Raw genomic sequence first — 25,783 nt, 5'->3', positions numbered from 1 at the left:
GTTGCTTTTTGGTCATGGGGTTTATCAAAGTAACAGTGAAACAAACTAGAACACAAGGGATCTAGGTAACATTTTAATGATATACTAAATTATAGTTTATACTGGGGATTAGTGAGATAGTTAGTCTATTCCCAGTGTTAATGTGTTTCAGGTAATTTGTAGCATATTGTCTTTTATGTTATATTATTCATCCACTTACCAATTACTTTTATATCATGTGTTTTATAGAAATAAACTATAGAGTCCCCTTTTTGACTCATGTATTTCATGTCAAATTCTATCAAAGGTTTTTACTGTAGAATCTCTTTACTGTAACAGTGTGCACACAGAAAGTAGTCATTAATATCAGCTGAAATATGCAATTATAATATGAACTTTGGCACAGAGAGAACTTGAAATAGAAGATGTTTTAGGTTTTCTATTACTGTGAAGAGACACCATGACCACGGCAACTCTTACAAAGGACAACATTCAATTGTGGTGACTCCCTTACAGTTCAGAGGTTCAGTCCATTATCATGGTGGGGCATGGTGTTCAGGCAGACATGATGCTGGAGAGGTAGCTGAGACATCTACATCTTGAAGGCAACAGGAAATAGACTGTTTTACTGGGTGTGGCTTGAGCATATATGAGACCTCAAAGTCCACCTCCACAGTGACATACTTCATCCAAAAAGACTATACCTCCTAATAGTGTCACTTCCTTCGGGGGCCATTTTCTTCCAAACCACCACAGAGGTAAATTCTAAAATAGTTGATTTCTCATTATCAAACATTCAACCACACATTCTGAAACACAGGCACACCCCTGACCTTCTTAAGAGCTTATTTCTCTGAAATAATTGCTTTTCAGCCTTTTTATGCTAAATCTAATATTGTTAGTCTTGTATCACATAATACATTGTTTAAAAAAGAAGGAAGATTTTGTTTACCAATTATGTGCTTTTCATGGGGTCTAATATCATTTAATAATTTTCAGAAATTGTCTTAAATTATGATACCAGAGCAGATATACTAAGATACACATTCATTATTACATACCTCTCCTTTTTACATATTCCTCCTTTTCATTTTGGTAAGATACACCTTCATATTTGATGTTTATTGAGATGCTATATTGAGATGAACACTGGGAAAGCTTCATATATATTATTGTTGGAGCCAACAGAAACAAAATAATCTTCCCTAGGAAGTAAATCTCAGAATGGGATTCTTGCTTTTTGAAGAAGAAAACTGATGAAGAAATGGTGTGAAGACAACTGTAGTGCTACTTCTGAGCAAACCCTGAGCTTTTGGAGACAACGTTCCATTTCCTAGTTATCTTACTCTTTTGTTGTTCATTTAACCTCCAGCTACATGTGCAAAACAGCCATTGTCCTTATAACCAACATCATGGCTCTCGTTTTCTCTTCTTCCCACTCAACTTCATCTTATCAGAAATTTTAATTTCTGGTATGTACTTTCAATTTCTCTAATATAGGGGTAGTTTTATTTAGGTATTCATGGCATTCTTCATTTGTAAGTGCTTATTCCTAACTGACCCAAAGTAACTAGTTTTGTGTGCTGTACACTATGACTTTGATACATTTGTTAATTATATAACAAATGAAATTTGCAGATCTTGCTCCTCAAACATTTATGATTTTCATGATTAAGGATATTTAGGGTACTTCATACTATTGTGTTATGGATTGCTGTCAATATCCTGTAATGATATTGAGTGCTTCCCATTTGTATTAGATATCAGCATGTCTCATTTGGAGAAATAGGTCCTATATGCCCAATTTTAAACCGAATTATTTGACTAGATTTTGTTATGGTGTTTGACAACACTATCATCTGAATTAACCACTGAATGATTCATTTTGGACAAACATTATCAAATTCTAGAATGTTATGAATGCACATACTCCTGCTACACATTGTATAGATTTTAGCTATTTCTATCAGGTAATCTTTAGGGAAAAACTCTTTAATGATGCTTCTCCAGAAGCCCAAAATTACAGTTTCTTTTCACTCTTCCCTAGTCTTCATTTACATTTTGTACTCTACACTGATGGCATTTTTCTTTGTGATAATATATAAAATAATACTGCCTTTGTAGCATTCTTTATTATAGAGTTTGCTTAAAGCACATGTGTTTCGAGTTTTTAGCTTCCATTGTTTAGGTTTTTGTTGGGTGGAGTACCACATATACCAAATTTATTTTAAACTTGCTAAGTAACTAAGGATGACCTTAGACCTCTGATGTTCTCCTGTACCAGATGCTGGAATTCCCAACATGTAAAACCATACTTGCTTTTATGTGAGCACCCTTAGTTTGAATTTCTAAATACTCAGACCATAAACAGTTTTTCAAATACTGTTTGCACTTCACATTTTAAGAATTGTCTTTTCAGAATATTTTCCCATTGTTTAAAAATCCATGGATTGGTATCTGGTGATTGACCCCTGATTCCTCTAATGATAAAATTCCCTCAGATCACTCATGTTCTTGATGGGCCTTGAGGTTGTTATTCCACTGGGGGTCCTGGGCAGGATATTTAACATCTGTGGCCAAACCCTGGTAGAAATGGGACATTTCCTCCCAAATGGCCATGGCAACCTGCCTAATCACATCACCATCCTCTTCCCCTAGGAAGAGTATGTCCTGGATCAACATCTAGTTTATTCCATATTCTTAGAAACATAATTATGAGGCCTTTGCATTCAGGGTATAATTGCTTTTCCATCCTGAGCTGGAGGTATCGAGAGACATTCAAGGCAGATACCCTTGGTTTTCAGAACACCTACTGAGGAGCAATTTCAGGACCCGGGAAGACACTGGAATTGAACATACTGAATGAAGCATATGCCGCTTGTCCACCGAGGGGGTGTAATCCTCCTCCACTCTCAAAATGGATTCTCTCAGGACAGGGTATAGCTTGAGAACCCCTTTTAAACAACATGTCAGAACTCTGAGTGGGGCATAGGCTCATTTCAACACTTCTAATCACATGGCAGATGTCACGAACCACGTTCAGGCTTGTAGCTGTCTACTATACTTCAACTGCTAAACTCTTACGTACTAGCACTTAGGTAGAGCGGTGTGATAGAACTAACTTCCCAAATTACAAGCTTAAATCAGGCCTAGAGCTTCCATTAATCTGTTAAACTCCTGGGGTTTTCCTGTGAACTCTACTAAAAAAGGAATGCTCTTTGTTCTTGCTGGATCACCTCCATATTCCAGCCTCCGCATTGTGAATGGCCCTCATTTATCAAAAGACTTGATCTCCCAAAACGTGTCTCTGAGCATCTGTACACAGAACCTGAGAAGAATTTTTAATATCGAAAATACCCTCTAGCGGCTAAGTAATAGTCCCCGTAGTCACATAAAACAGACAACCACAGAAAGTAAGACGGAGCACAGCTACTCTCTTCTTGGCAAAGTCTTTAGACTTAGTACCAGGAGACACAGGACATGAAGTTTGGAATAATTGTGAGAACTTCTTCTGCCATGAAACAATCTCCATTGACTACAATGGAAACAAAGTAGGAGGAAATGTGAGGGTATTGGGGTATTGTGAACAGATGTTAGACCATTTCTGCTCTGTTTAGCTTAGTTTGAATTATGAAGAGAGAGGAAATAAAGCCATTTTTGTGTGTTGGGATGAATTAATCTTGTTGACTCAGGTGTTAAGATTGACTCTATCAAATTTAATAGCACCCAGAAATCCAAAAGCAAGCAGGGAATTACCCAGATGATTGTCAATCTGAAACTCGAGTTTTCAGGAATGTCAGTTTTTACCTGGAAGGTGAATTTAGGGCTGAGTCTAAAGGGAAAAAATAACTCTATACCTGTATTTGAAAAGTTGTCTTAATGAAAAAAATATTTGTTCAGCATCATTGTAAAGAATAAAGGTAAACTGAATGGTTCAATTAAAGGCTACTGAGAGAATTTCAAAAAAAGAAAATACCCTTTAGCAAGTAAGTTTTAAATCACAACCTACAGACTCCAAGGTAAGCAGTAAATCTGATAAACATGGCTGACAAAGATTCAGCTCACATGCAAACATCTCATTTTGAGAACCCGAGATTTTTAAGGCGGCAGCCGGGCTCCCTGTGACTGCCCACTTGCAGACAGCGCTGGTTTCTACTCATTCTCTACTGCAAGCAGTCTAACCCTAACCCTGGAACTTGACACACCACCTTCCCTGGCTTCCTGGCACGCGCTCGCAAAGGATTGTGGGAAATGTAGTCTCGCCCGCGGCAACGTCACAGACAAGGACTCTGGGAAGGGCGCTTCCGCGTTCCTTCTGCGCCTGTGCGTCTCTGCTCTCTGGCCTTCTTCTTCAAAGTTGAGCCAGTGTCGCGGGCCCTGTGGCGCTCTGGTATCATCTCTGACATGGAGGTTGGTCCAGGATGTAGCGCAACCAGAGGGTAGATGCGGGATGGGCGGGTCCGGGTTGGAGGGAGCGGACCCGGGGTTGGTGGGAGGGCAGAGAAGTTAAGTGGGAGGTGCTGAGAGGACCCAGACTGGGCCCTTGCCTCTGGATGCAGGTTAGCACTGGGGAGAGATGGGGATGGAGATGGTGCAGGGAGTGTAAGGAGGAGGCTGCCTTAGTCTGCCCTGACTGCTGGGACAGGAACTGGCTCTGTAGCCCAGGGGTGAAGAAATGTGATAGGTGTAGGATTTTGCCCCTGCAGGGTTCATCTGCTGACAGCCACTACTAGACAACACTGTCTTGATTTGCTGCTCTCGTGAAGTTCTTGGCCTATCTGGACTAAGTGGAATTTCTGGGCCCTCCTGCGCTTATAGCGTGCTAGAGTTTTCTCTGAGGGCTGTTGGTCTATTGGAAATGTGACAGTTCGACCCGACACAATCTAGTGTCACTGGGAAGAGATACTCAGTGACAAATTGTCTACACCAGGTTAGCCTTGTGGATTGTCTTAATTACTTAATTGATGTGGGGTGACCCCACCGCACTGTGAGCCTCACCATTCCCTGAGTTTGGGTCCTGGACTGTATAACAATGAAGAAATCGAGCTGAACCCTAGGAAGCTAGTATGCATTCCTTCTCTCTCCATTATGCTTATGTGACTAGCTGCTTTAAGTTATTACTGCCTTGACCTCTTGGCAGTGATGGATTCTAGTCTAGAACTCTGAGCTTTTTACCTCCTAGGTCTTTTTTGGGGGGTGGGATGGAGAGAGGTTATTTTATCTCAGCAACTGGAAATGAGATTAAAACAGGATGTTAGTCCCTATCCATTATTATAATTAAAATATTTTTAGAATTCTATACATGATTATTGTATTTACATCATTTTTATTTTTCTTCTCCCCTTTAATTTCTCCTGTTTCCTCCACTTCCTCTTAAATCCATGAATTCTTATCGTTTTAAACACACAAGAAGCGCCCGAGTGTGTGCACGCACTCGCGCGCGCACACACACACACACACACACACACACACACACACACACAAATACAGTCTGACAAGCCCATTTGATGTTGCTTGCACGTCTTTATGTCTGATTGCTTAGGATTCTATGACCTGTCAGAGATTAATCACTGGAATAGATCCAACACCCACTTTGACACCGGACATGCATTTGTGACATGTACATACATGCAGGCAAACACCTGTACACATAAAGTAAAAATAGATAAAACTTGAAAAAAAGATTAAAATAGTTCTTTCCCACTGAAGAGATGGTATAGCAGTTAGGAAGGCCTGCTGCTCTTGCAGAGAATCTGAGTTCAGTTCCTAGCATCCAGGTCGGACAGTTGACAACTGTCTGTAACTCCAGTTCCAGGGGACTTAATGCCTCTGGCCTCTGTGGGCACTGCACTCATGTGCATGCACCACACACACACACACACACACACACACACACACACACACACACACAGAGGCACATGCACGCACAGGCACATGCACATGTGTGTGCATACACACACACAATTAAAAATAAATATTTTTTATTGGAGTCATTTTCCTGCGGGGTCACATGCCAACAGCATAGAATGCGGTGGTAAAATTGCTCCCAGCGAATGATTGAGGGGTTTGGGAGTCAGTGTGCACACTGCTGTGGGCTTTTGAGGTGCCATATACTGTGACCATTCTAAATTCATTTGAAAAAAAAATGATCTTTACCTTTTGAGTCACTTTTCTGGTTGCAATGACAGACTACCTCATAAGATCAATTTCGGTAAGAAAGGAATCACTTTTGCTTAAGTTGTCTTAAAGTCTGGGGTCCAGTCCATCATGGCTGGAGAGATGGTCCAGGGAAGACAGGCAGCTGCTGGTGCTGCGTCTGCAGTCGTGAACTGGAGAGACAAACGCTGGTGCTCCGCTTGCTTTCTCAGCTCCGCCTGGGACCCCAGCACATTGGATGGTGCTCCCTACATTCCCATTCGTTCATCCCACCCCAAATAATGCAATCTAGAAACTCCATCGCAGGCACACTGAGGGTTTGTCTACTAAGACATGCTACAGCCCATCAACTTGACAATACTGATCATAACATCCTTTTTACTCTATAAAACTTTGATTGAATTTTTAACCTTAGCTGTTGTGTAATTAGCTTCAGATACAAACATTTCATAGCTATAGAATGATCTATATCATATTCTTATATCTTTTTTCCCCTTACTTTTCATACTATGAAATGTTTTGTTAAAAACTAAGGCAGAAGCACAGATTTGCCCAGGTCTACCCAGGGTTAGGCCTATAATCTAATCCCTTGGGAAAGTGAGGCTGGAAGGCTCCCATGACTTTGACATCATCCAAGGTAGGCAGTGAGTTCCAGGCCTGCCTGGGTTGCATTCTGAGGCCTTGTCTCAAACCGAATAAGAAAGCAGTAAAGATTTCATGCAGGAAGTCTGTAATTGGGTCTGGTTTTCCTTATCTGGTCATTCATGCTGTTCACTTTATCATTTTGATGCCATTGCCACATTATTCAGACTTTCCAAGTCCCTCCGGCACCCCGGCCACTTATACTTCCGATGAGTGTCCCAGTACAGAATGTGGCTTTTCTGTCTTCGTCCCTCTGCGCATGCTTCCCATCACTCTTCCCAGCACGTGTTCCGGTTCTCTGCTTGCTCTGCGCATGCTTCCCCATCACTCTTCCCAGCATGTGTTCCGGTTCTCTGCTCGCTCTGCGCATGCTTCCCCATCACTCTTCCCAGCATGTGTTCCGGTCTCTGCTTGCTCTGTGCATGCTTCCCCATCACTCTTCCTAACACGTGTTCCGGTTCTCTACTCGCTCTGCGCATGCTTCCCCATCACTCTTCCCAGCACGTGTTCCGGTTCTCTGCTCGCTCCTGCTTTTCCTCTTTTACTTCGGTTTCCTTCACACCTTCCTGTTCACAGTGATTTCAGTTACTCATGAAACTCTGTTACTTTCCAGACTGTTTCATTTCAGCTGAGATATTTCACCTAGATGAATCTGGAATCCTGAATCTTATTGATTGGCTGGAAATCCCATATATCAGATCTTACATAACCTATTATGTGTTAGTCTTTTAAAAAAGAATATTTTATTAAATTTTGTGAATTTCATACATGCATTCGATGCATTTTGATCAAATCCAACCCCTCTCTCCCCACTTTAACAATTCTAGGCATCTCTTAGAATGTCCCCCTCCCATTTTTCTGTTTGGGTGTTGTTTCGTTTTTTTGCTTCTTTTTTAAAACACACCGAGTTCACTTCATGTTGCGGTAGTGTGCATGAGTGTGGGGACATTTCCTGGATAATGGACACTCCCTGATGACATCTCTAAAGAAAAATGAATCTCTTTTACAGTGGTCATCAACTCTAGTAGCTTCTCAGCTATGGGTGGGGCTTGGGAGTCCCTCTCCTTCCCCGGTTGGAATGTTGACTGACTTACATTTTGTAAGTGTTTTTCAGGTAACTACAGCTGCTCCTGCATACACACACACACACACACACACACACACACACACACACACACACTTTGACTCTCTGACTCTCTCTCTGTCTCTGTCTCTGTCTCTCTTCCCCCCACACTGTTTTGTGCTTTGTTCTGGGCTTTTGACATAACTTCTTGTGTAGACCAGGTTGCCCTCAAACTTGCTATGTAACTGATGGTGACTTTGACTTCTATTCCTCCTGACTCCTCCTGCGTGCTGGTATTACGGGTGTGGGGTGCCTGCTCACTTTTCTGTATTTTTAACCCTCTGTGCACTATGAAGATGGTCACCTGTCACTTTGTTCTTCCTTCATGCCTTATACTGAAACTATAGCCTGTTAAGACAGGACCTAGTTATGACTCTAATTAGTTTAGGAAGTGGCAGAATCCCACTGGGGATTGACAGAACATTTGAGATGTAGGAAGGAAATTTGGAGGTGTATGTGTATGTGTTAATTCATAAGTAACGATCAATGAGAGGTGCTTAGCATTTTGTTGTTGATATTATATCCAAAATATTCCATCACAGCTCAACATGGTTGATCAGACATAGTGCCATGTTAAATTTAAAATGTGTGTGTTGTTTGTGGCTTCACTGTTGGATTTCTAAAGTTGCTTCATAATCAAAAAATTAGTTTTGAGAAGAAAGTCGTCTAATAGGCACAAAAGCATGAAAGTGGAATGTTATGGTCAGAGGTGTATAATATGGAAATATTGCTTACATTTTGACTATCTTATTAGTTAAGCATAAGTGTTGATTGTCCTCTGCTAACAATATTCATTGATGTCCAGAGGTATTTATGATCATTCTGCTTAGAGGTAAGAAACACAACTTGTTTCATCCATGGTATAGTGGGTAACACAACCAAGAACTGCTACCATCCACCTGATGACTCTCCTTAATCTATTAGGGATCTCCACTCAAAGTTGATTCTTTGATTTTGCCATAAAGAAGAATTTCAGGATGAGCCCATATGAAGCAGAGTTGGATTTATTAAACACAGAGAGTTGGGCAGTCAGGGAAAGAATAAGTCACCTCAGAAAGCATGAATTTCTCATAGGAGTATCTCAGTAATAGCCATGTGTAGCATTTTGGAGGCTCTCAATTTAGAACTCAAAGGGTTACTGAGGAACCTCCATTGAGAAAATGCCTCCATAAGATCCAGTTGTGGGTCTGGGAACTGGGAACTTGGATGTTTTGACCTGTTGCGGCTTTGTTACCTCAGCCTAAGAGTCCCATTTAGGATTTTTGATAGAGAAATGTTTGGGATTCTCACTCCTCAGTTGGACTCATGAATGGAAAGAACTGTGATCAATAGGGTCTTCAGATGCTCCTTTCTCCACATAGGCATCCTTTTCCCAATCAGTGACATTGACCTCACTGTGAAGAGGTTGGGAAAAAAACAAAACAATGAAACAGGAAGCCCCTGCGGAGTTGTAATTAGTTAATCTATAAATCACTTCTGACCTTCTAGGATTAATAATCTTATTTCTGTATTATAATTTTTGGTTGAAGTGGCTTTGGAGAAGAACATGTAACCTGAATAATTTAAGCAATATTACCAAGTTAGAGTATTATTTACATCAATTATTGACCTCAATTATCTAAACAGACTTTTCTAGCATTTATGTCTACAATAATGACCAAAGGCATAAGTGCTATTACTGATTTTTTTTAACAAATAAAGTTCTGTATAGTCTGAATTTAAATCACAGTAATTGTGGGTGGTTTCTGTTAATAAATTTCTGTTAATACAAAAGGGCAAGGCAAATGTAGCCAACTTAAGTACCATTAATCAAATAAAGGAAATTGTCTAAGTGTAATATTTTATTCTGAAGCCCTGCCCAAGATTAAGAATTGTCAAAGTGGTGCAGTCTGGTAAATACATCAGACTTAAGCTTAATTCCATAAAGCTTATTTTCTTTTTTCAAAAAATGTATGCATAACTAGCCTATTACTTTTAATTATTCCAACTATTCTCATTTGTGAATACCATAGTCTCATGAGTAATTATAAATCAATGCAACCCTATTGAAAATTCAGTGTTCTCTTGCAAGGATCATGTGCCCTATGTATAAGAGGCTGTGGCTGAAAAGGACCACAGCTAAGAACTGGTTATTCTGGCATCATTTTGTCCAGGGAAATCCTGATGGCTTTGACAGTAGTTGTTTTGTTACTTTAGAAAAGATAGAGAGGAGATGGATTACATAGGTACTGAGAAATAGTAAGTGTACATGACTGAACATTCTTAAATGAGATGGGGTAACTGGATGAGACTAATACCATCTGGTGGATTTGTGGACCACACTGGGGTCAGTGATAAGAATCTGAAGCCCCCAGTGTGCTCCTCCATAGCTCAATTCTACTTTGTCCACATGGTGTAAATTAGGCTGGGCGCTGGGAACACAGGTGTATCAACCTGTTGCTCTTTGTCTCCTAGGACTGGCAGTTCTTGGCCACAGCCCCATATCTCCACTGGGGTTTCAGGTAAAGAAATGTTGGATTCTGTCTCATAGGTGGGATGTATGGGTAGAAGGAGCTGTGGTCCATGGGGTTTTCAGACTTTCTCCACATGGTCACCCATTTACCACTAAGTTTTCTAAATACATCACACAGAAAATCTCTTATCTAGGAGTTCTTCCTTGCAGCATATATCTTCCTAGGGCTTGGGATATATTTCTACAATTTTAGTTTTCCCTCTGAGCTCCAAAGTGCCTAAACATCCTGTGCAGTTCGCTTTACTATCTACCCTTTCTTGTGCTCCATTTTCCAGATCAAGAGAATTTTAGAAGGAATGGATGAATTTCTAGACACCGATGATGTGATACAGACTAGGACTAGTGATGCCACTTAGTTGGTAGAGTGTTTGCCTACCGTGCATGAAGTCTTGGGTTTGAGTCCCAGTATGCCATACAGTGGCATTCTTCACAGAACTAGAAAAACAATCCTAAAATTCATATGGAAATATAAAAGCAAATGAAAAACCAAATAGTCAAAAGAAATATTTAGCAGAAAGAGCAATTCAGGAAGTATATTACAATACCTGATGTCAAATAATATTATAGACTCATACTAACAAAACCAGCATGGTACTCCACAAACATTGACATGTATGTAAACCAATGGAATAAGATAGAAGACTCAGAAATAATGATTTAACTTTTTTTGAGATTGTTTCATTATGAAGCCCTGACTGTCCTGGAACTCACTCTGTAGACCAGGCTGGCCTCAAACTCCCAGAGATCTGCTTGCCTCTCCCTCCTGAGTGCTGGGTTTAAAGGTATATACCACCAGGGTCCAGTTAAACCACATAATTTTTGACAAAGCTATCAGAAGCATATACTGGGAAAAAAAAGACAACGTCTTTAACAGCTACTATGGGGAAAACTGTATTTCACATATAGGATAGCATAGGAAATAGTCTCTTGAATGAACTTGAATCCCTTGGGATATATAAAATTTAATCTTAACTAGAGTGTAGAGTCAACCTACAAAATGGGGAAAATCCTTGCTAGTGACATATCAGACATAGTTCTGTAGTAGCTGTAATATTAGTAGTACTGTGATATTTTGTACTCTTTGATGGGGCCTGCCACCCAACCCCCAAATAAATCACATGGAGGTTTATTCTTAGAAATGTCCAGCCTTAGACACCCACAGATAAACATTGAACTGAACTGCTGGAACTCAATGACAGAGAAGGAGGAATGATGAGCAAAGGGGTCAAGACTGGGCTGGTGAAACCCACAGATACAGCTGACCTGAACAAGGGGGATCTCTTGGATCCCCAACTGATGACTGAGAGGCCAGCATGGAACTGATCCAGACTCCCTGAATGTGGGTGTCAGTGAGGAGGCCTAGGCAATCTATGGGGCCTTGGGCAATAGATAAGTGTTTATCCCTGACATACAAATGAATTTTGGGTGCCCATCCCACAATGAGGGATGCTCTCCCAGTCTTGACTCTTGGGGAAGGGCTTAGGCCCTGCCCTGAATGAAATGACAGACTCTGGATATCCCCCATGGAGGACTTCACCCTCCCTGGGGAATGGAGTGGGGGATTGGGTGGGGAACTGGGGGAGTTGGGGAAGGCAGGGCAGGAGGGGAGAGAGGGAGCTGGGATTGACATGTGAAGCAAGCTTGTTGCCTTAGCTTGGCTTTGCTTTTTTTTTTTTTTTTGCCAGCTTTCGTCTACCTTTTGCCTTTGATTTTTGGGACATTAACTTGGGGCTAACACCTTGAAACAGAACCATGAGGCAGAGAAAGAGAAGGGGAAACGGCATGAGTCTTTTCAAACCTCAAAACCCCTAGTAACACACCACTTGGGACAAGGCCACACCTCCTAAATCTTCCCAGATCTACCAACTAGCAACCAGGTATTCAGAAATTTCGGAGCCATTCTTATTCAGACCTCCACAGTTTGTCATGATGAACACATCTATTCAGTAATTTCTAGCCGTGTGTACATAAACTGCACAGTATCTTCATCAGTAAAACGTGAAACAAATATTTCCAAAACGCATGATGGAGGTGGAGTCCATAAAGGTCAGCACTATACCTTATAGTCCCTCAGTCCTACACTCTGTTTTTATAATTGGGATACTGGGAGCTGCGGATGACATGGTAGATACTCTGAGGCGGTGAGATCTCATTGATTCAGAACAACCCATGGATCAGGTTCCCCCACAATCAGCTCCAGATTTATGTGTCTGGGTCTAACTGTTCTTCAGCTTAATCTTGGGTTCTCTTTATAGTGGGAGATAGGTGACTTGCTAGCCTTGAAGAATGTAGGGACTTCTGTACAGAGCCCCCTTTGAGTCTTTCCATATCTCCCCACCAAATACATGAATATTTATCTATTGCTGGAGTTTCTGTCCCGCCAGGTCCCACTGCCCTTCAGCCCCAAATAAGCACACAGAGACATATATTAATTTATAAAACTGTTGGCTGAGAGCTAGGGCTTCTTACTGGCTAGCTTTGTCTTAATTATTAACCCATTCCTATAAATCTATATATTTCCACGTGGTCTTGACTTACCGGAGAATGCAGACCTGTTACTCCTTTGGTGGTTACATGCCGTCTCCTCCAGGACTCTCTCTGCCTACCTTTCCCAGAATTCTCCTTGTCTCCTAGTCCCACCTATCTCCCTGCCTCTATTGTCGAAACAGTGTTTTATTCATCAACCAATAAGAGAAACAAATGTAGCGAAGGACATCTCCCATCATTTATCTCAACAGGGCGGGGTGAGAAGAAAAATGAAATAAACTCTAAAATGACATCTAATTTATTTTATCTATTTAAAAAGCACTGTACTTTTATTTTTTAAATATATAAATTTGTTAAAAAATCTTCCAGTTCCTTTTTATCTATGAATCCTTTCCTTATTGTTGCCCCCTTGGATACTCAAACAAGTGTCCCTTGATGGGCTGTCATTTACTTCGGTACTGAAGTGGGTACTTACTCAGAGACTCAACCCTTCCCCAGGAGCTACTGCATCCGAATCTGCATTTCCATTTCATATGTAACAGTTGAGAAGTGCCACTCTAACTCAGTGTAACTTTCTCCTATGAGAAATGTCTGCAACACCAACATAGCATTTGAAATGCATATTGTATTCATTATCCTTGAAGATGGATAATATATAAGATACTATGAAAAGTATCTCATTTACTGACTACTACTCTTTCATTTTTTGTAAAAAATCGCATTTCTAACCATATATTATTTATGTATTGATATTAAGCTCCCAATTATACTACTTGATTAAATTAACATACTGTTCATCTATTTTCATTTCAGGGGCTTCTCTCCTTCAGGGATGTGGCCATTGATTTCTCTGCAGAGGAGTGTGAATGTCTGGACCTTGCTCAGTGGAATCTGTACAGGGATGTGATGTTAGAGAATTACAGCCACCTTGTGTTCCTGGGTAAGGATCTTATCCATAGTGAATTCTTAATTCTCTGTAAACATGTAACTTCCTCCATTTGTAGATTATCTCATGGGAACTTGTGCTTTCCAACAATGAGTTTCCGATTTTGCATTATAACAATTATTTCACAATTTTACACATGCGCATATGTACATAGACTAACCCACCCTTATCCTCTGACCCTTTCCACTGACCCCTGTTGATGGACCCTGTCTTGTGAAGGCCCTGTGCAAGTGATCTTCACTGTTTTGAATTTATGTGTATAATAGCCATGTATTGTTTAGAAGACATTCTCAATAGTACTCTTTCCAGATCCCCCAACTGTTAGATTTTTTTCCAGCTCCTCTTTCGTAACATTTACTGAACCTTAGAATAATTTTTATAGATTCCCATTTTGTGTTGGAAACTCAAAACTATTCTTATTACTTGGCCAGTTATGAGTCTCTATACCAGCTACTACCAACTGAAAGCCACAGCTGCTCTGATAACACTGAGAACAGCACAAATATATGAATATAAATGCAAATATTTAAAAGTCTGTTTGACATCATGTGCATATTATAAAACAGCTGTAGGGCCTAGGACCTCCCCAGCCCTAGCTTTTAGCTAGGTTTACAATACCAGTCATGAGAGATTGTTTACTTGTAATAGTCATGTCACATTTATGCCAGTGAACACATCTTGCCCAGTAGTTTGGTATTATGTAGGCAGATTTTTTGGGGACCTTCATCTCCCCAATAATGATGGGGAGACTTATTATTAATTCTGACAGCTCAGCTGATAGCTTAGACTTGTTACTAACTAGCTCTTATAACTTAAATTAATCCATTTTTATTAATTTACTTTCTGCCTCTTGGCTTTATTACCTCATTTCCATATTACTCATTGTGCTCGCTCTGTGTCTCCTGATGTCTCCACCATTCTTCCCAGGGCTCCCTCTGTCCCCAGAATTCCCGCTAACCTCTTCCTGCCTAGCCATTAGCCATCCAGCACTTTATGAAACCAATCACAGGGACTCATCACACAGTGTAAAGGAATATTCCACAACAGTATTATAGTTTTCAGGGCTCACAGATACTAACTTTTCTATCCCCCAAACCTTCGCATCACCACTCATCCTGTGAAAGCCAACCCAGTCAGAAGAAGGCTTCTAACTCCCTGAAAACTTGATGTATCTTTGTCCTGCAACTAGAGGGTGTGATACCTTGGGTAACTGGACATATGATCTAGTCTTTTGGGCAATCAAGAGGAATAGAACAAGCTTACATTGCTTTGGTGGTCTCTAGCACACCCTGAGGGAAAATTCATAAGAGGTATTCTACCTGTGTGGTGGAACTTAAAAAAAATAACCTATGTCTTTTGGGAACAGTAGTGTTCATCCATGCAGGGTACATTCCTTTAAACCTTTAAATTATACTTTAAATTAGTTTACAGAGTAATAGGATTCTGTATGGCTTTTTAAATTCTTTCTTTTAGCTAATCCTCTCCCCAGGTACTGGATTCACCACCACGCACATCCATCTCCACTCATCCATCTCACTGATATTGCTGCACCCCAGCAATGCCTGACTCTACCTTCATATCAGTGTCCCTTTTCTACCTGCCAGTCTGCTGTAGGTACTCCGAAGGAAACAGAGAAATCTGATTCAAAGCTAAGATCCACACATGATAGGAACGTCTGACATTTGTCTTTCTGGCTCTCATTTACTTCACCCATCCATTTACTTGTAAATTGCACAACTTCGTGTGTCTCTTTACCTGTGTAAAATTCGGTTGTGTTTATATAGAACACATTTTCACTGTCCACTCATCATTCTTTGGATATGTAAGCTGATTCTGTTTCCTAGCTGTTGTGAATGGAGCAGCAGTGACCATGGATATACAAGTGTCTCTGTGGGGAGATGGAATATTGGCAGTGTATGTTCAAGAGGGATGTGGCTGGGTTAATGGTAGTTAGGAAGCTTTACTTTAAGATTTTTGAGAAATCCTTCACCTTGGTTTCATAATGGCTACACCAGTTTACACCCCTACCACCATTTAAGTGTGTTCTTCTGTACATACTTGCCAAAAAATGACAGTATTTGTTTTCTTAATGATGGCCTTTTCAATTTAGGTGAGATGGGATTTCAAAGTAGTTTTAATCTTCATTTTCCTGATGGCTAAGGATGACAAACACTTGTAAAAATGTCAGCTGTGGGTTTATCTTTTTTGAGACTTCTGTTTGGTTTCAGAGCCCATTATGTTATTGGGTTGTTTGTTAATGTTTACTCTTTTGAGGTGTGCTAGTCACAATATTTCCTGCCACATGTATAGCTTCTGGCTATCCTCTCCTATTCCGTAGGCGCCTTTTCATTCAAGTAACAGTTTCTTTTGCTTTTCAGAAGGTTTTTTAATTTCTGAAGGTCCACTTCTTAATTGTTGACCTTCTTCAGTGACCAGAGTCCTGTTCAGAAAGACCATATTTTTTTTTTTCCTGCTTTGAAGTACACTGTGTTTACCTCAAGCACTTCCATTGAGATCCTTGGTCTATATTGATGTTGATTTTATTTAGTTTCATTCTTGTACACATAGACAGCTGGTATTTTCCATACCACTGTGGAGAGCCTTCTTTTCTTTTCTTTTCTTTTTTTATATTTTATTTTCCAGTTTAAATTTAGATAAGAAACGAGGTTGCTTCACAAGTCAGTTCCAGGTCCCTCTCCCATTCCCTCCCCTCCTCCCGTTCCCTCCCCCCAACCCCCCATTTATCCCCTCATTCCCCCAGGGAGGGTGAGGCCCTCCATGGGGGTGTCCATAGTCTGTCATTTCATATAGGGCAGGGCCTAGACCCTTCCCCAAGAGTTCAGGGTGAGAGTGCACCTCACATTGTTCTATGGGAGTCCAAAGTCCGTGTGTATACTTGGGATGGGTACTGATCTGCTGCCCAAGGCTCAATAGATTCCCTAGGCCTCCTCACTGACACCCAGATTCAGGGGGTCTTGATCAGTCCCATGCTGGATTCCCAGGCTGATGCCTGGGATTCAAGAGTTAACCTTTGTCTGGTCAGCTGTTTCTGGGGGTTAAACCAGCTCAGTCTTAATCCCTTTGATCATCAGTCCTCCCTCTCTGTTACTGGCTTTCTTGAGTTCAGCTCAATACTTAACCAAGGGAGTCTGCCTCTTCTTCGATCAGCCATTAAATGAAGTTTCTGTTTCCCAGACTCTCTGGCCATAGGATTGTAGGCTGGCACTCCCCAGATCTATGTCTAAAATCCATATATGAGAGAGTACATGCCATGTTTCTCTTTTTGTGACTGGGTTACCTCACTCAGGATGGTTTCTTCTAGTGTCATCCATTTGCCTGCGAATCTCATGATTCCGTTATTTTTTTCTGCTGAATAGTACTCTATTGTGTAGATGTACCACATTTTCTCTATCCACTCTTCGGTTGAGGGACATCTAGGTGTTTCCAAGTTCTGGCTATTACAAATAAAGCTGCTATGAACATAGTGGAACAGACATCTTTGTTGTATGAATGGGCATCTTTTGGATATATGCCTAAGAGTGGAGTTGCTGGGTCTTGTGGTAGGTTTATTCCCATTTTTCTGAGGAATCTCCATACTGATTTCCAAAGTGGCTGAACCAGTTGGCACTCCCACCAGCAATGGAGGAGTATCCCCCTTTCACCACATCCTCTCCAGCATAAATTGTCATTGGTGTTTTTGATTTTAGCCTTCTTTTCAATGTGAATTTTTGGAATGTTTGTCTATACTAGGTAAGCTGTAGTTTGGTGAAGTTACATATAGTTCCATTTCATTCCCTATATCTGTTTTTGTACCAAGTATATTCTTGTTATTACTATGGTTCCATATTAGGACCTGAATCAGGTATGGTTACATTTCCTACAATATTCTTTTGGTCAGTATCATGTGGACTACTGAGGCTCTTTTGTGCTTTCATATGAATTTTTTTGTTTTGGTTTTTCGAGACAGGGTTTCTCTGTATTGTTTTGGAGGCTGTCCTGGAACTCGCTCTGTAGACCAAGCTGGCTTCAAACTCACAGAGATCTGCCTGCCTCTGCCTCTTGAGTACTAGGATTAAAGGTGTGTACCACCAACGCCCGGCTGAATTTTACAATTTTGAAAAAATTTTCTGTGCATAATGGGCTTAGAATTTTTATTGGAATTGTGTGGAATACTTACATTGCTTTTAGTGGAATGGTCATTTTTACAATATTAAGTTTATCAATCCATAAGCTAGGGAGTTTTTCCGTTTCAGTATTTTCTTCAATTTTTTCCCTTCAGTTTCTATTCATTGTGATTTAAACTTTTCATTGTAGAGGTATTTTATTTCCTGGGTTAGGTTTATTCCAATGTATCCTCTTTCCTTTTTCTTTTGGTGGGGTATAGGTTTGGTGAATGAGAATTTTTTTTTATGTATAGGCAGATACTGATTTTTTGTTGATATTTGTATCCTGTCATTTTGTTGAAAGTGTCTTTTAGATCTGCTTGTTTTTTTTTTTTTTTGGTGGAGTCCTTGGGGTCTTTTATATAGAAAGTCAAATTATTTGTAAATAGAGTTACCTCTTGGAATAATTATGTAATTTCTGTCTTTCAGTCTGCTCATATAGTAAATTGCATTTTTTGATTTATGTGTATTAAACTATCCCTGTATATAAGGGATGAAGTCCAGATGATAATAATGATGGTCATTATGATGTCTTTTTGCAAGAATTCAGAAATTTTGCATCTATGTTCATCAGAGATAGTGGGCTGTCATTTTCTTTTTTTGTCTTCCTCCCTCCCTCCTCCTTCCTTCCTTCCTTTCTTTCTTTCTTTTTCTTGTACCTTTATCTTGTTTTAATATCAGGATCATATGTTCAACCAAAATTAAGACAATGTAAGATAAATAATTTAAGCATATCTACAACAATGAAATTGAAGTAATAATTTAAAAAACCTTCCAACTTCAAAAAGCCCATATCCAGATGGATTCATTTCTACCATTTCTACAAAACTTTTAAAGAAGAAATAAAAGTAATTTTGCTCAAATTATTCCATAAACTCCCTTCTCAAAGCCATATTTCTGCCTTAAGGAAAGCTTAGGGGAAGTTGTAGTTGTAGCTGATGAAGTTAATTACAGTTTTTGTGTTTTCATCCTACTTGCTTTGGTAGTGTGACTCCTTCCTTCTCCTTGGAATTTTATAAATTGAGACACATGAATTATGAAGCATACATCTTAACATAAATTATTTTACACAACAGATTTAATTTCTTTTTCTTGAGGTAATGCTCCAAGTACTGAATATATCTATCAAGAAACATTTAAAGAGATTGTTTTCTGCCATCTTTTTTTCCATTTCCTCTTTCCTTATAAATACAGTAGTGATCTATAAATGTCAGCCCTAGAGAATGACATGCAACCATCACACTTATCTTTCCTTCTAACAGGTCTTGCTTTCTCTAAGCCGTACTTGGTCACATTTCTCGAGCAAAGAAAGGAGCCCTGGAACGTGAAGGGACCAGGTCCAGTTTCTGCTTACCCAGGTATGTGGGAATGAATAGATCAGAGCACATAAGAGAGAGATCCAGTGATGCTACAGAAAGACAGGCATCAAAAGCTGGATGGATGGATTGGAGACTATTTCAGGGAAATTGGTTATTGAGAATGCTCCACTTATCATCTCTCAAAGTAGAACATTTTCTGACATGTTTATCATGCTTTCATTTCCTCAAATCTGTCCTTCCATGATGGTGATGTCTATATGTATTTATACTTACTGAAGTCTGTCCTTTTGCAGGTGAAGGTCTGGATCATTACAGACTTGTCTTTGCTTTCTATGCCTCAGAAACTTGCATACAATTCCAGTGACTTCTGTGTCAAGCCTTTATAGCAAAGTGTTCCCACAAATTAATCCCTCTAATTATATTTGCATGCTCAGTATTTAAAGTTGTCCCATCAGACTTCTTTTTAAGTAATTATAGTGTATTTCTGTGTTTTTTGCCATACATTTATTGTCAATCATTTATGATGCATTGTTTTTGTGATGTGATAGCAAAACATTATACACAGGTAGATGCAGCAGAATATTTGTACACTGTATGAAGATGTATTTCTGTGATTGGTGTAATAGAGATCTGAATGGCCAAAAACTAGGCGAGAGGTATAGGTGAGACTTCTTCAGTCCGAGAGGACTCTGGGAAGAAAAAGGTAGATATGTCAGAAGACACAGAGCAAGCAGGGTATGTAGGAGAAGAGGTAACAGCCACAAGCCACATGGCAGAATGTAGATGAATGTAAATGGGTTAATTTAAGTTATGAGAACTAGTTAGAGATAAGCCTACAGTATAGGCTGAGCTTTTATGATTAATAAGAAGTCTCTGTGTTATTATTTGGGAGATGGCAGGGCAGAGAAAGACTTGGTAAAGAAAAGGGGGAAATGTTGTGAGATGTTTTGGTTGCATTCTGATGCTTCTAAGACTGCCAAGAAAGTTTGCTTTAAATCAGAGGGCAGAGTCTAGCTCACCAAAATTAGCCATAGAGGTTTTGGAGGACTGAAACTAGATAGAGATACACAGGAATTAGTAGCCAGGTCTGAGAGAGCATCTTGGCCCCTTTTGGATTGAGGAACAAGAGAAAGAGGAGGTCATTGATGGCTTCTCTGCTGCCTCTCTATCAGGTTATTACCCTGATACCTGACTTCCATGTTTTTATTGATAAAGAATAGCTAGATAGCCGGGCATTGGTGGGGCATGCCTTTAATCCCAGTACTTGGGAGGCAGAAGCAGGAGGATCTCTGTGAGTTCGAGGCTAGCCTGGTCTATAGAGCAAGTTCCAGGACAGCCTTCAAAACAATACAGAGAAACACTGTCTCCAAAAACCAAAACCAAAACCAAAACAAAAACAAAACAAAAAACAACAAAAAAAGACTAGCTAGATAAATGCTTCAGATAGGTAAGTAGTTTTAGTAGCTTACCAATATTCTTTCAGAATATTTCTGAACTTGCAATTGCATTTTGTGTGTTTCACTTTTGTATAGGCTCCTTCATATCTATTGATAATGTTCTTAGATGTAACTTTCATTATGATTGGATGACAGTTTTTAGCAGTGGCTTTTAAGGACATCGTAAGATAATAAAATGTCTATAAGTCATATGACTAGTTTAAAATAAAATTGATGTTATTTCTTCTTGTGTTAAATAGTAGTTCTGTATTTTCATGCTATGTGTATTTGTGCTTCATTGATTACTTAATAGTTGTTTTATCCTAAGTGAATATTTCTAGATGTTATTATAATTCTATAAACAATTGATAAATATGTTGCCTCTACTGAAACTTCTGTATTTAAAGGTAAATTTGAATATCTTAAAATCATTCAATAGCGTTTGCTTATTTTAACTGAGGTTAAAAACATATAATATGAAATTTCCTGTCTTAAATATCTAGGATATGATTTAATACATTCAAATTATTATGCCACAAATCTTTCAGAAATAGCTTAGCTTTCAAAACAGTAAACATAGGAAAATAATTTCATGTTTTTGTCCATTCCATCTAGTCACCATTCAGACGTTCTATGAGGTTTTCTATTTTAGAATTCTCATGTATTTCTAATCAGATTGTACCTGTCTTATGTAATTGGCATATTTCATTTTGCATACTGCCCTTAGAGAGTTTTCCTTATCATATGTATTTCATTATTGCTTACTTTAAATGTGGTGTGTGTGTGTGTGTGTGTGTGTGTGTGTGTGTGTGTGTATGTGTATGTGTGTGTCTTCCAAAGGCTTCTGGTTCATATGAAGGACATAAGACAGCTTACAGAATTCAGTTCCCTCTTTCCACCATGTAGGTCCCTGGGAATCAGTTGCCTTTATCCACAGAGTGATTTCACTGGCTTGAGAGCACTTTTGAAATTTTAAGTAATATTTCATTGTTTTTCAGTGGAACTTTGTAGTGTTTCACTTATTATATTTTTGATTAATACTGCAGTGAATACAGTTACAGAATCATGTTTATCTTCCCATTAATATGAGAATAAATTGCATTTAGAACTGTATCTATGGATGTAAGGATTCATATGAAAGATAAGCTTTATAATTATAGCTATGTGGTTAATCTTTTACTATATTTCCACCTTTACTCAACAGGAATAAAACCTTATAAATTTAAGGAATGTGGCAAGACCTTTCCTTGGAACTCACTTCTCATTCAACACCATAAAAGTCATCCTGGAGAAAAACTTTACAAATGTGAGGAATGTGGTAAGGCCTTTAATGTTCGCTCAACACTTTATAAACACCATAGAATTCATACTGGAGAGAAACCCTACAAATGTAAAGAATGTGGCAAAGCTTTTACATGTTCCTCAAGCCTTAACCAACACCACAGAATTCATACTGGGGAGAAGCCCTACAAATGTGAATGTGGCAAAGCTTTTAATAATTCCTCAGCTCTCACTCAGCACCAGAGAATTCATACTGGAGAAAGACCATACAAGTGTGAAGAGTGTGGCAAAGCCTTTAATAACTGCTCAGCCCGTACACGACACCAAAGAATTCATACTGGAGAAAGACCCTACAGATGTGCAGCTTGTGGCAAGGCCTTCAATTTTCCCACATCACTTTCACAACACCAGAGAATTCATACTGGAGAGAAACCCTACAAATGTGAAGAGTGTGGCAAAGCCTTTAACTGTTCTTCACATCTTAAACAACACAGAATTATTCATACCGGAAAGAAACCCTATAAATGTAAAGAGTGTGGCAAAGCCTTTAACTGTTCTTCCAGCCTTAACCAACACCGTAGAATTCACACTGGGGAGAAACGCTACATATGTGAGGAGTGCGGCAAAGCCTTTAATAACTGCTCAGCTCTTACCCAGCACCAAAGAATTCACAGTGGAGAGAAACCCTACAAGTGTGAAGCGTGCGGCAAAGCCTTTTATAACTGCTCAGCCCTTTCTCGACACCAGAAGATTCATACCGGAGAAAAACCCTACAAATGTACAGATTGTGGCAAGGCGTTTATTTTTCGCTCATCCCTTTCTCAGCACCAGAGAATTCACACTGGAGAGAAACCCTACAAATGCAAAGAATGTGGCAAAGCCTTTAACTGTTCTTCACACCTTAACCAACATGGAAGAATTCACAGTGGAGAGAAACCTTATAAATGTGAAGAGTGTGGCCAGACATTCATCTGCTCTTCATACCTCCATAAGCACCAGAAGATTCACACTATTGAGAAACTCTATGAATGCAAAGAGTGTGGTAAAGCCTTTAGCTGTTCTTCATACCTTAAGTACCATCAGAGATTTCATACTGGGGGAAAATCTTACACATGCAAAGAATGTGACAAGACCTTTAGGTCATCTTCATACCTTAGGAATCATCAGAGGTTTCATACTGGAGAGAAACCGTATACATGCAGAGAGTGTGGCAAAGCGTTTGTTAATTCTTCAAGTCTTCTTGTCCACCAAAGAATTCACACGGGAGAAAAACCGTACAAATGCAAAGAATGTGGCAAAGCCTTTAGGTGTTCTTCCTATTTTAAATATCATCAGAGACTTCATACTGGAGAGAAACCCTACACATGCAAAGAATGTGGCAAAGCCTTTGCTAAATCTTCATGTCTTATTCTACACCAAAGAATTCATACTGGTGAAAAACCCTACAAATGTGCAGAGTGTGGCCAGGCCTTTATCTGTTCTTCATACCTGAGGAAGCACCAGAGAGTCCATACTGGAGAGAAGCCGTATACATGTGAAGAATGTGGTAAAGCTTTTAGCATTTATTCAACCTTCACTCAACACCAGAGAATTCATACAGGAGAGAAACCTTATAAATGCAAGGAATGTGATAAAGCATTTAATAATCATTCAGCCCTAATTAAACATCAAAGAATTCATACCGGAGAAAAACCCTACGCATGCAAAGAATGTAGTAAAGCCTTTAATAATAGCTCAAGCCTTATTCGCCATCAGCGAGTTCATACTGGAATGGACACTCTAGAAGTTCAAGGATTGTGGCAAGGCCTTTAGTAATAGTTCAACACTTACCTCCAAAAACTCTGGTAGTGAGAAAGTGAAATGGAACATAGGTGACAAATAAGTGTTTTATACATACACAGTATAAAAATTTACGCATGAAAGAAACCCTACGAGTTCAAATAGTGTTGCAAGTCTGGTAGCTTTTCTTCATATCTTAATTGATAGCAGAGGATTTGCATTGGGAAGCCCTAAAAATATAATATGTCAGGGCTTTTAATGAATGCTCACTCCTCATCAATGAATCCATGCTTCATAAAAATCTTAGCATTATTGACTTTGGAAGGAACTCTGTCTAATGTGTATGAGCAAAGTAGTGATGCTTGAAGAAATTGTGTAAACATAAAGAGTATAGTAGAGCTCATACCTCAGACTTAATGGATATGAGAATTACTATAGGTGGTTAATCCTATGGAGATATAGAATAATGTAAATATAAACTAAATGTTTCTTATAAATTATGGGACATTATTTGATGTGATAGAAATAAATTATTGCAGGCATCAGAATTGTGCACTTAACTCATCTCAGTAAGGATATGACTTTGTGAATGAAACCATATTTACTATATAGCCTCAAGTTTGAAAACAAGCTAGCACAACTCTCAAACTGTGTTAAAGAACAAGACTAGTTCCTGATTAATTTTAGTCTAGTTTTTACCACAGAGAACATATAGTAGGTATAAAATAGAGTTTGTGTGTGATGCTTACTTCTTTAAATAAACAAATTTGAATGGTTTGTAATGTACCGTCTCTGTTTTTATTGTACAACATATTCTATTATAGACAATAAGATATCCCACCTTACTAAGGGGGTTGGTGACAGGATTCAGTTGTATGCTGCTGAGAATTACTTGAATAGCTGGTCATTGTATCCCAGATGCTAGTGTCTTTCAAATGATTTGGAGGATATTATTCCATATGTTACACATTTGTTAATCCCCTTGTGGTAACTAGGAATTAAGGAGGCTAATTATGTTCTAGTTTTATGAATTTTATATTAGTATTTTATCAAATTTTACTATATATATGTGCCATTCTTTAAAACCCACTTACATTTTTGTTATTTAGTACACTGAAATATCCTACTCTTAAAATCAAACTGTAGGAATGAAGAGAATAGAGGCACTATATATATTTACTGTTGCTGGCCTGACTAGCAAGAATTGATATATCCTAAAAGAAATACCTATCCTCCTTTCTTTGTCTTTCAAGATATTGCAACATTGGTCCTCACAAAATTAGAGTTTCTTTAAGATTTGACTGGGAGGAGAAAAAGCCCGAGGGCACCCATGGGATGTGCTCACCTTTTTGAGAATGGCTTGGTTTGTCTGATAGCATTGATGGAAAGACTAATCTTGCAGGAGAGATGGGCTGTGACCATGTTGGGGGACAGGCGTCTTAGCTAGACTGCTTAGTTATGTTTCCCTTTTGCCTTCTAGTTAAACCCTGCCATTGTGTTCCGATTCTGAAGATGGACTAGCAAGTTAATGAATCTCTTTTTCCCTTTTCCCAGTGTGGCTACATTGAATAAATGTTTGTGGGCTTTATCTATCTATCTATCTATCTATCTATCTATCTATCTATCTATCTATCTATTTGGGTGCTGTTTGGCTTATTGATGGGTGACAGAACTTGGGTAGTTGAGATACAAGCTGTAAGAGGAAATGGGGATTATTGAAGTAAAAGTTAATTTTTAAATAGTTGACACTCCTTGGGAAACTACTAACCACACTTTTTTTTTTTAAAATTACAGGTACAAATCTCCCTCTTCCCTCTCCCTTCTTCCCTCCTTCTCCCCCCCTTTCCTGAAATTTCTCCAAAATGGCATGATTAATGGCTTTACTTCTCTTAATGCTAATTCTCATATCTTACACGAGAAATTATGCATCACCTAATATATCACATTGTCAAAGGTCACA

At 39.2% G+C, this 25,783-nt stretch overlaps 1 protein-coding gene across 4 annotated transcripts; it reads left to right on the top strand.

Moving 5' to 3' along the window:
- Positions 1-4,258: 4,258 nt before the first annotated feature.
- On the top strand, positions 4,259-24,600 carry LOC101838712 (zinc finger protein 420-like). 4 transcript variants are annotated; one of them, XM_040757703.1, is made up of 5 exons: positions 4,284-4,389; positions 12,098-12,289; positions 13,713-13,839; positions 19,271-19,366; positions 21,968-24,600. In XM_040757703.1, exons 3-5 carry the CDS (start codon positions 13,806-13,808, stop codon positions 23,854-23,856), a joined length of 2,019 nt encoding a protein of 672 aa, XP_040613637.1. In that variant the 5' UTR covers positions 4,284-4,389; positions 12,098-12,289; positions 13,713-13,805; the 3' UTR covers positions 23,857-24,600. The 4 variants fall into 4 exon arrangements, with proteins under 4 accessions (XP_005065523.3, XP_040613637.1, XP_040613636.1 ...); XM_040757702.1 differs by lacking the exon at positions 12,098-12,289 and adding an exon at positions 10,355-10,401; XM_040757701.1 differs by lacking the exons at positions 4,284-4,389; positions 12,098-12,289 and adding exons at positions 8,665-8,732; positions 10,355-10,401.
- The last annotated feature ends 1,183 nt before the right edge of the window (positions 24,601-25,783 follow it).

Source organism: Mesocricetus auratus, unplaced genomic scaffold (genome assembly GCF_017639785.1).
Source record: "Mesocricetus auratus isolate SY011 unplaced genomic scaffold, BCM_Maur_2.0 Super-Scaffold_100015, whole genome shotgun sequence".
Lineage (NCBI taxonomy): Eukaryota > Metazoa > Chordata > Mammalia > Rodentia > Cricetidae > Mesocricetus > Mesocricetus auratus.
This window is presented reverse-complemented; position numbering and strand designations above follow the sequence as displayed.

Coding starts and splice junctions, on each gene's coding strand:
- LOC101838712 (XM_040757701.1), top strand. Junction 10,402..13,712: donor TATCTCCACTGGGGTTTCAG/GTAAAGAAATGT, acceptor TTTTCATTTCAG/GGGCTTCTCTCCTTCAGGGA. Junction 19,367..21,967: donor TCCAGTTTCTGCTTACCCAG/GTATGTGGGAAT, acceptor TTTACTCAACAG/GAATAAAACCTTATAAATTT.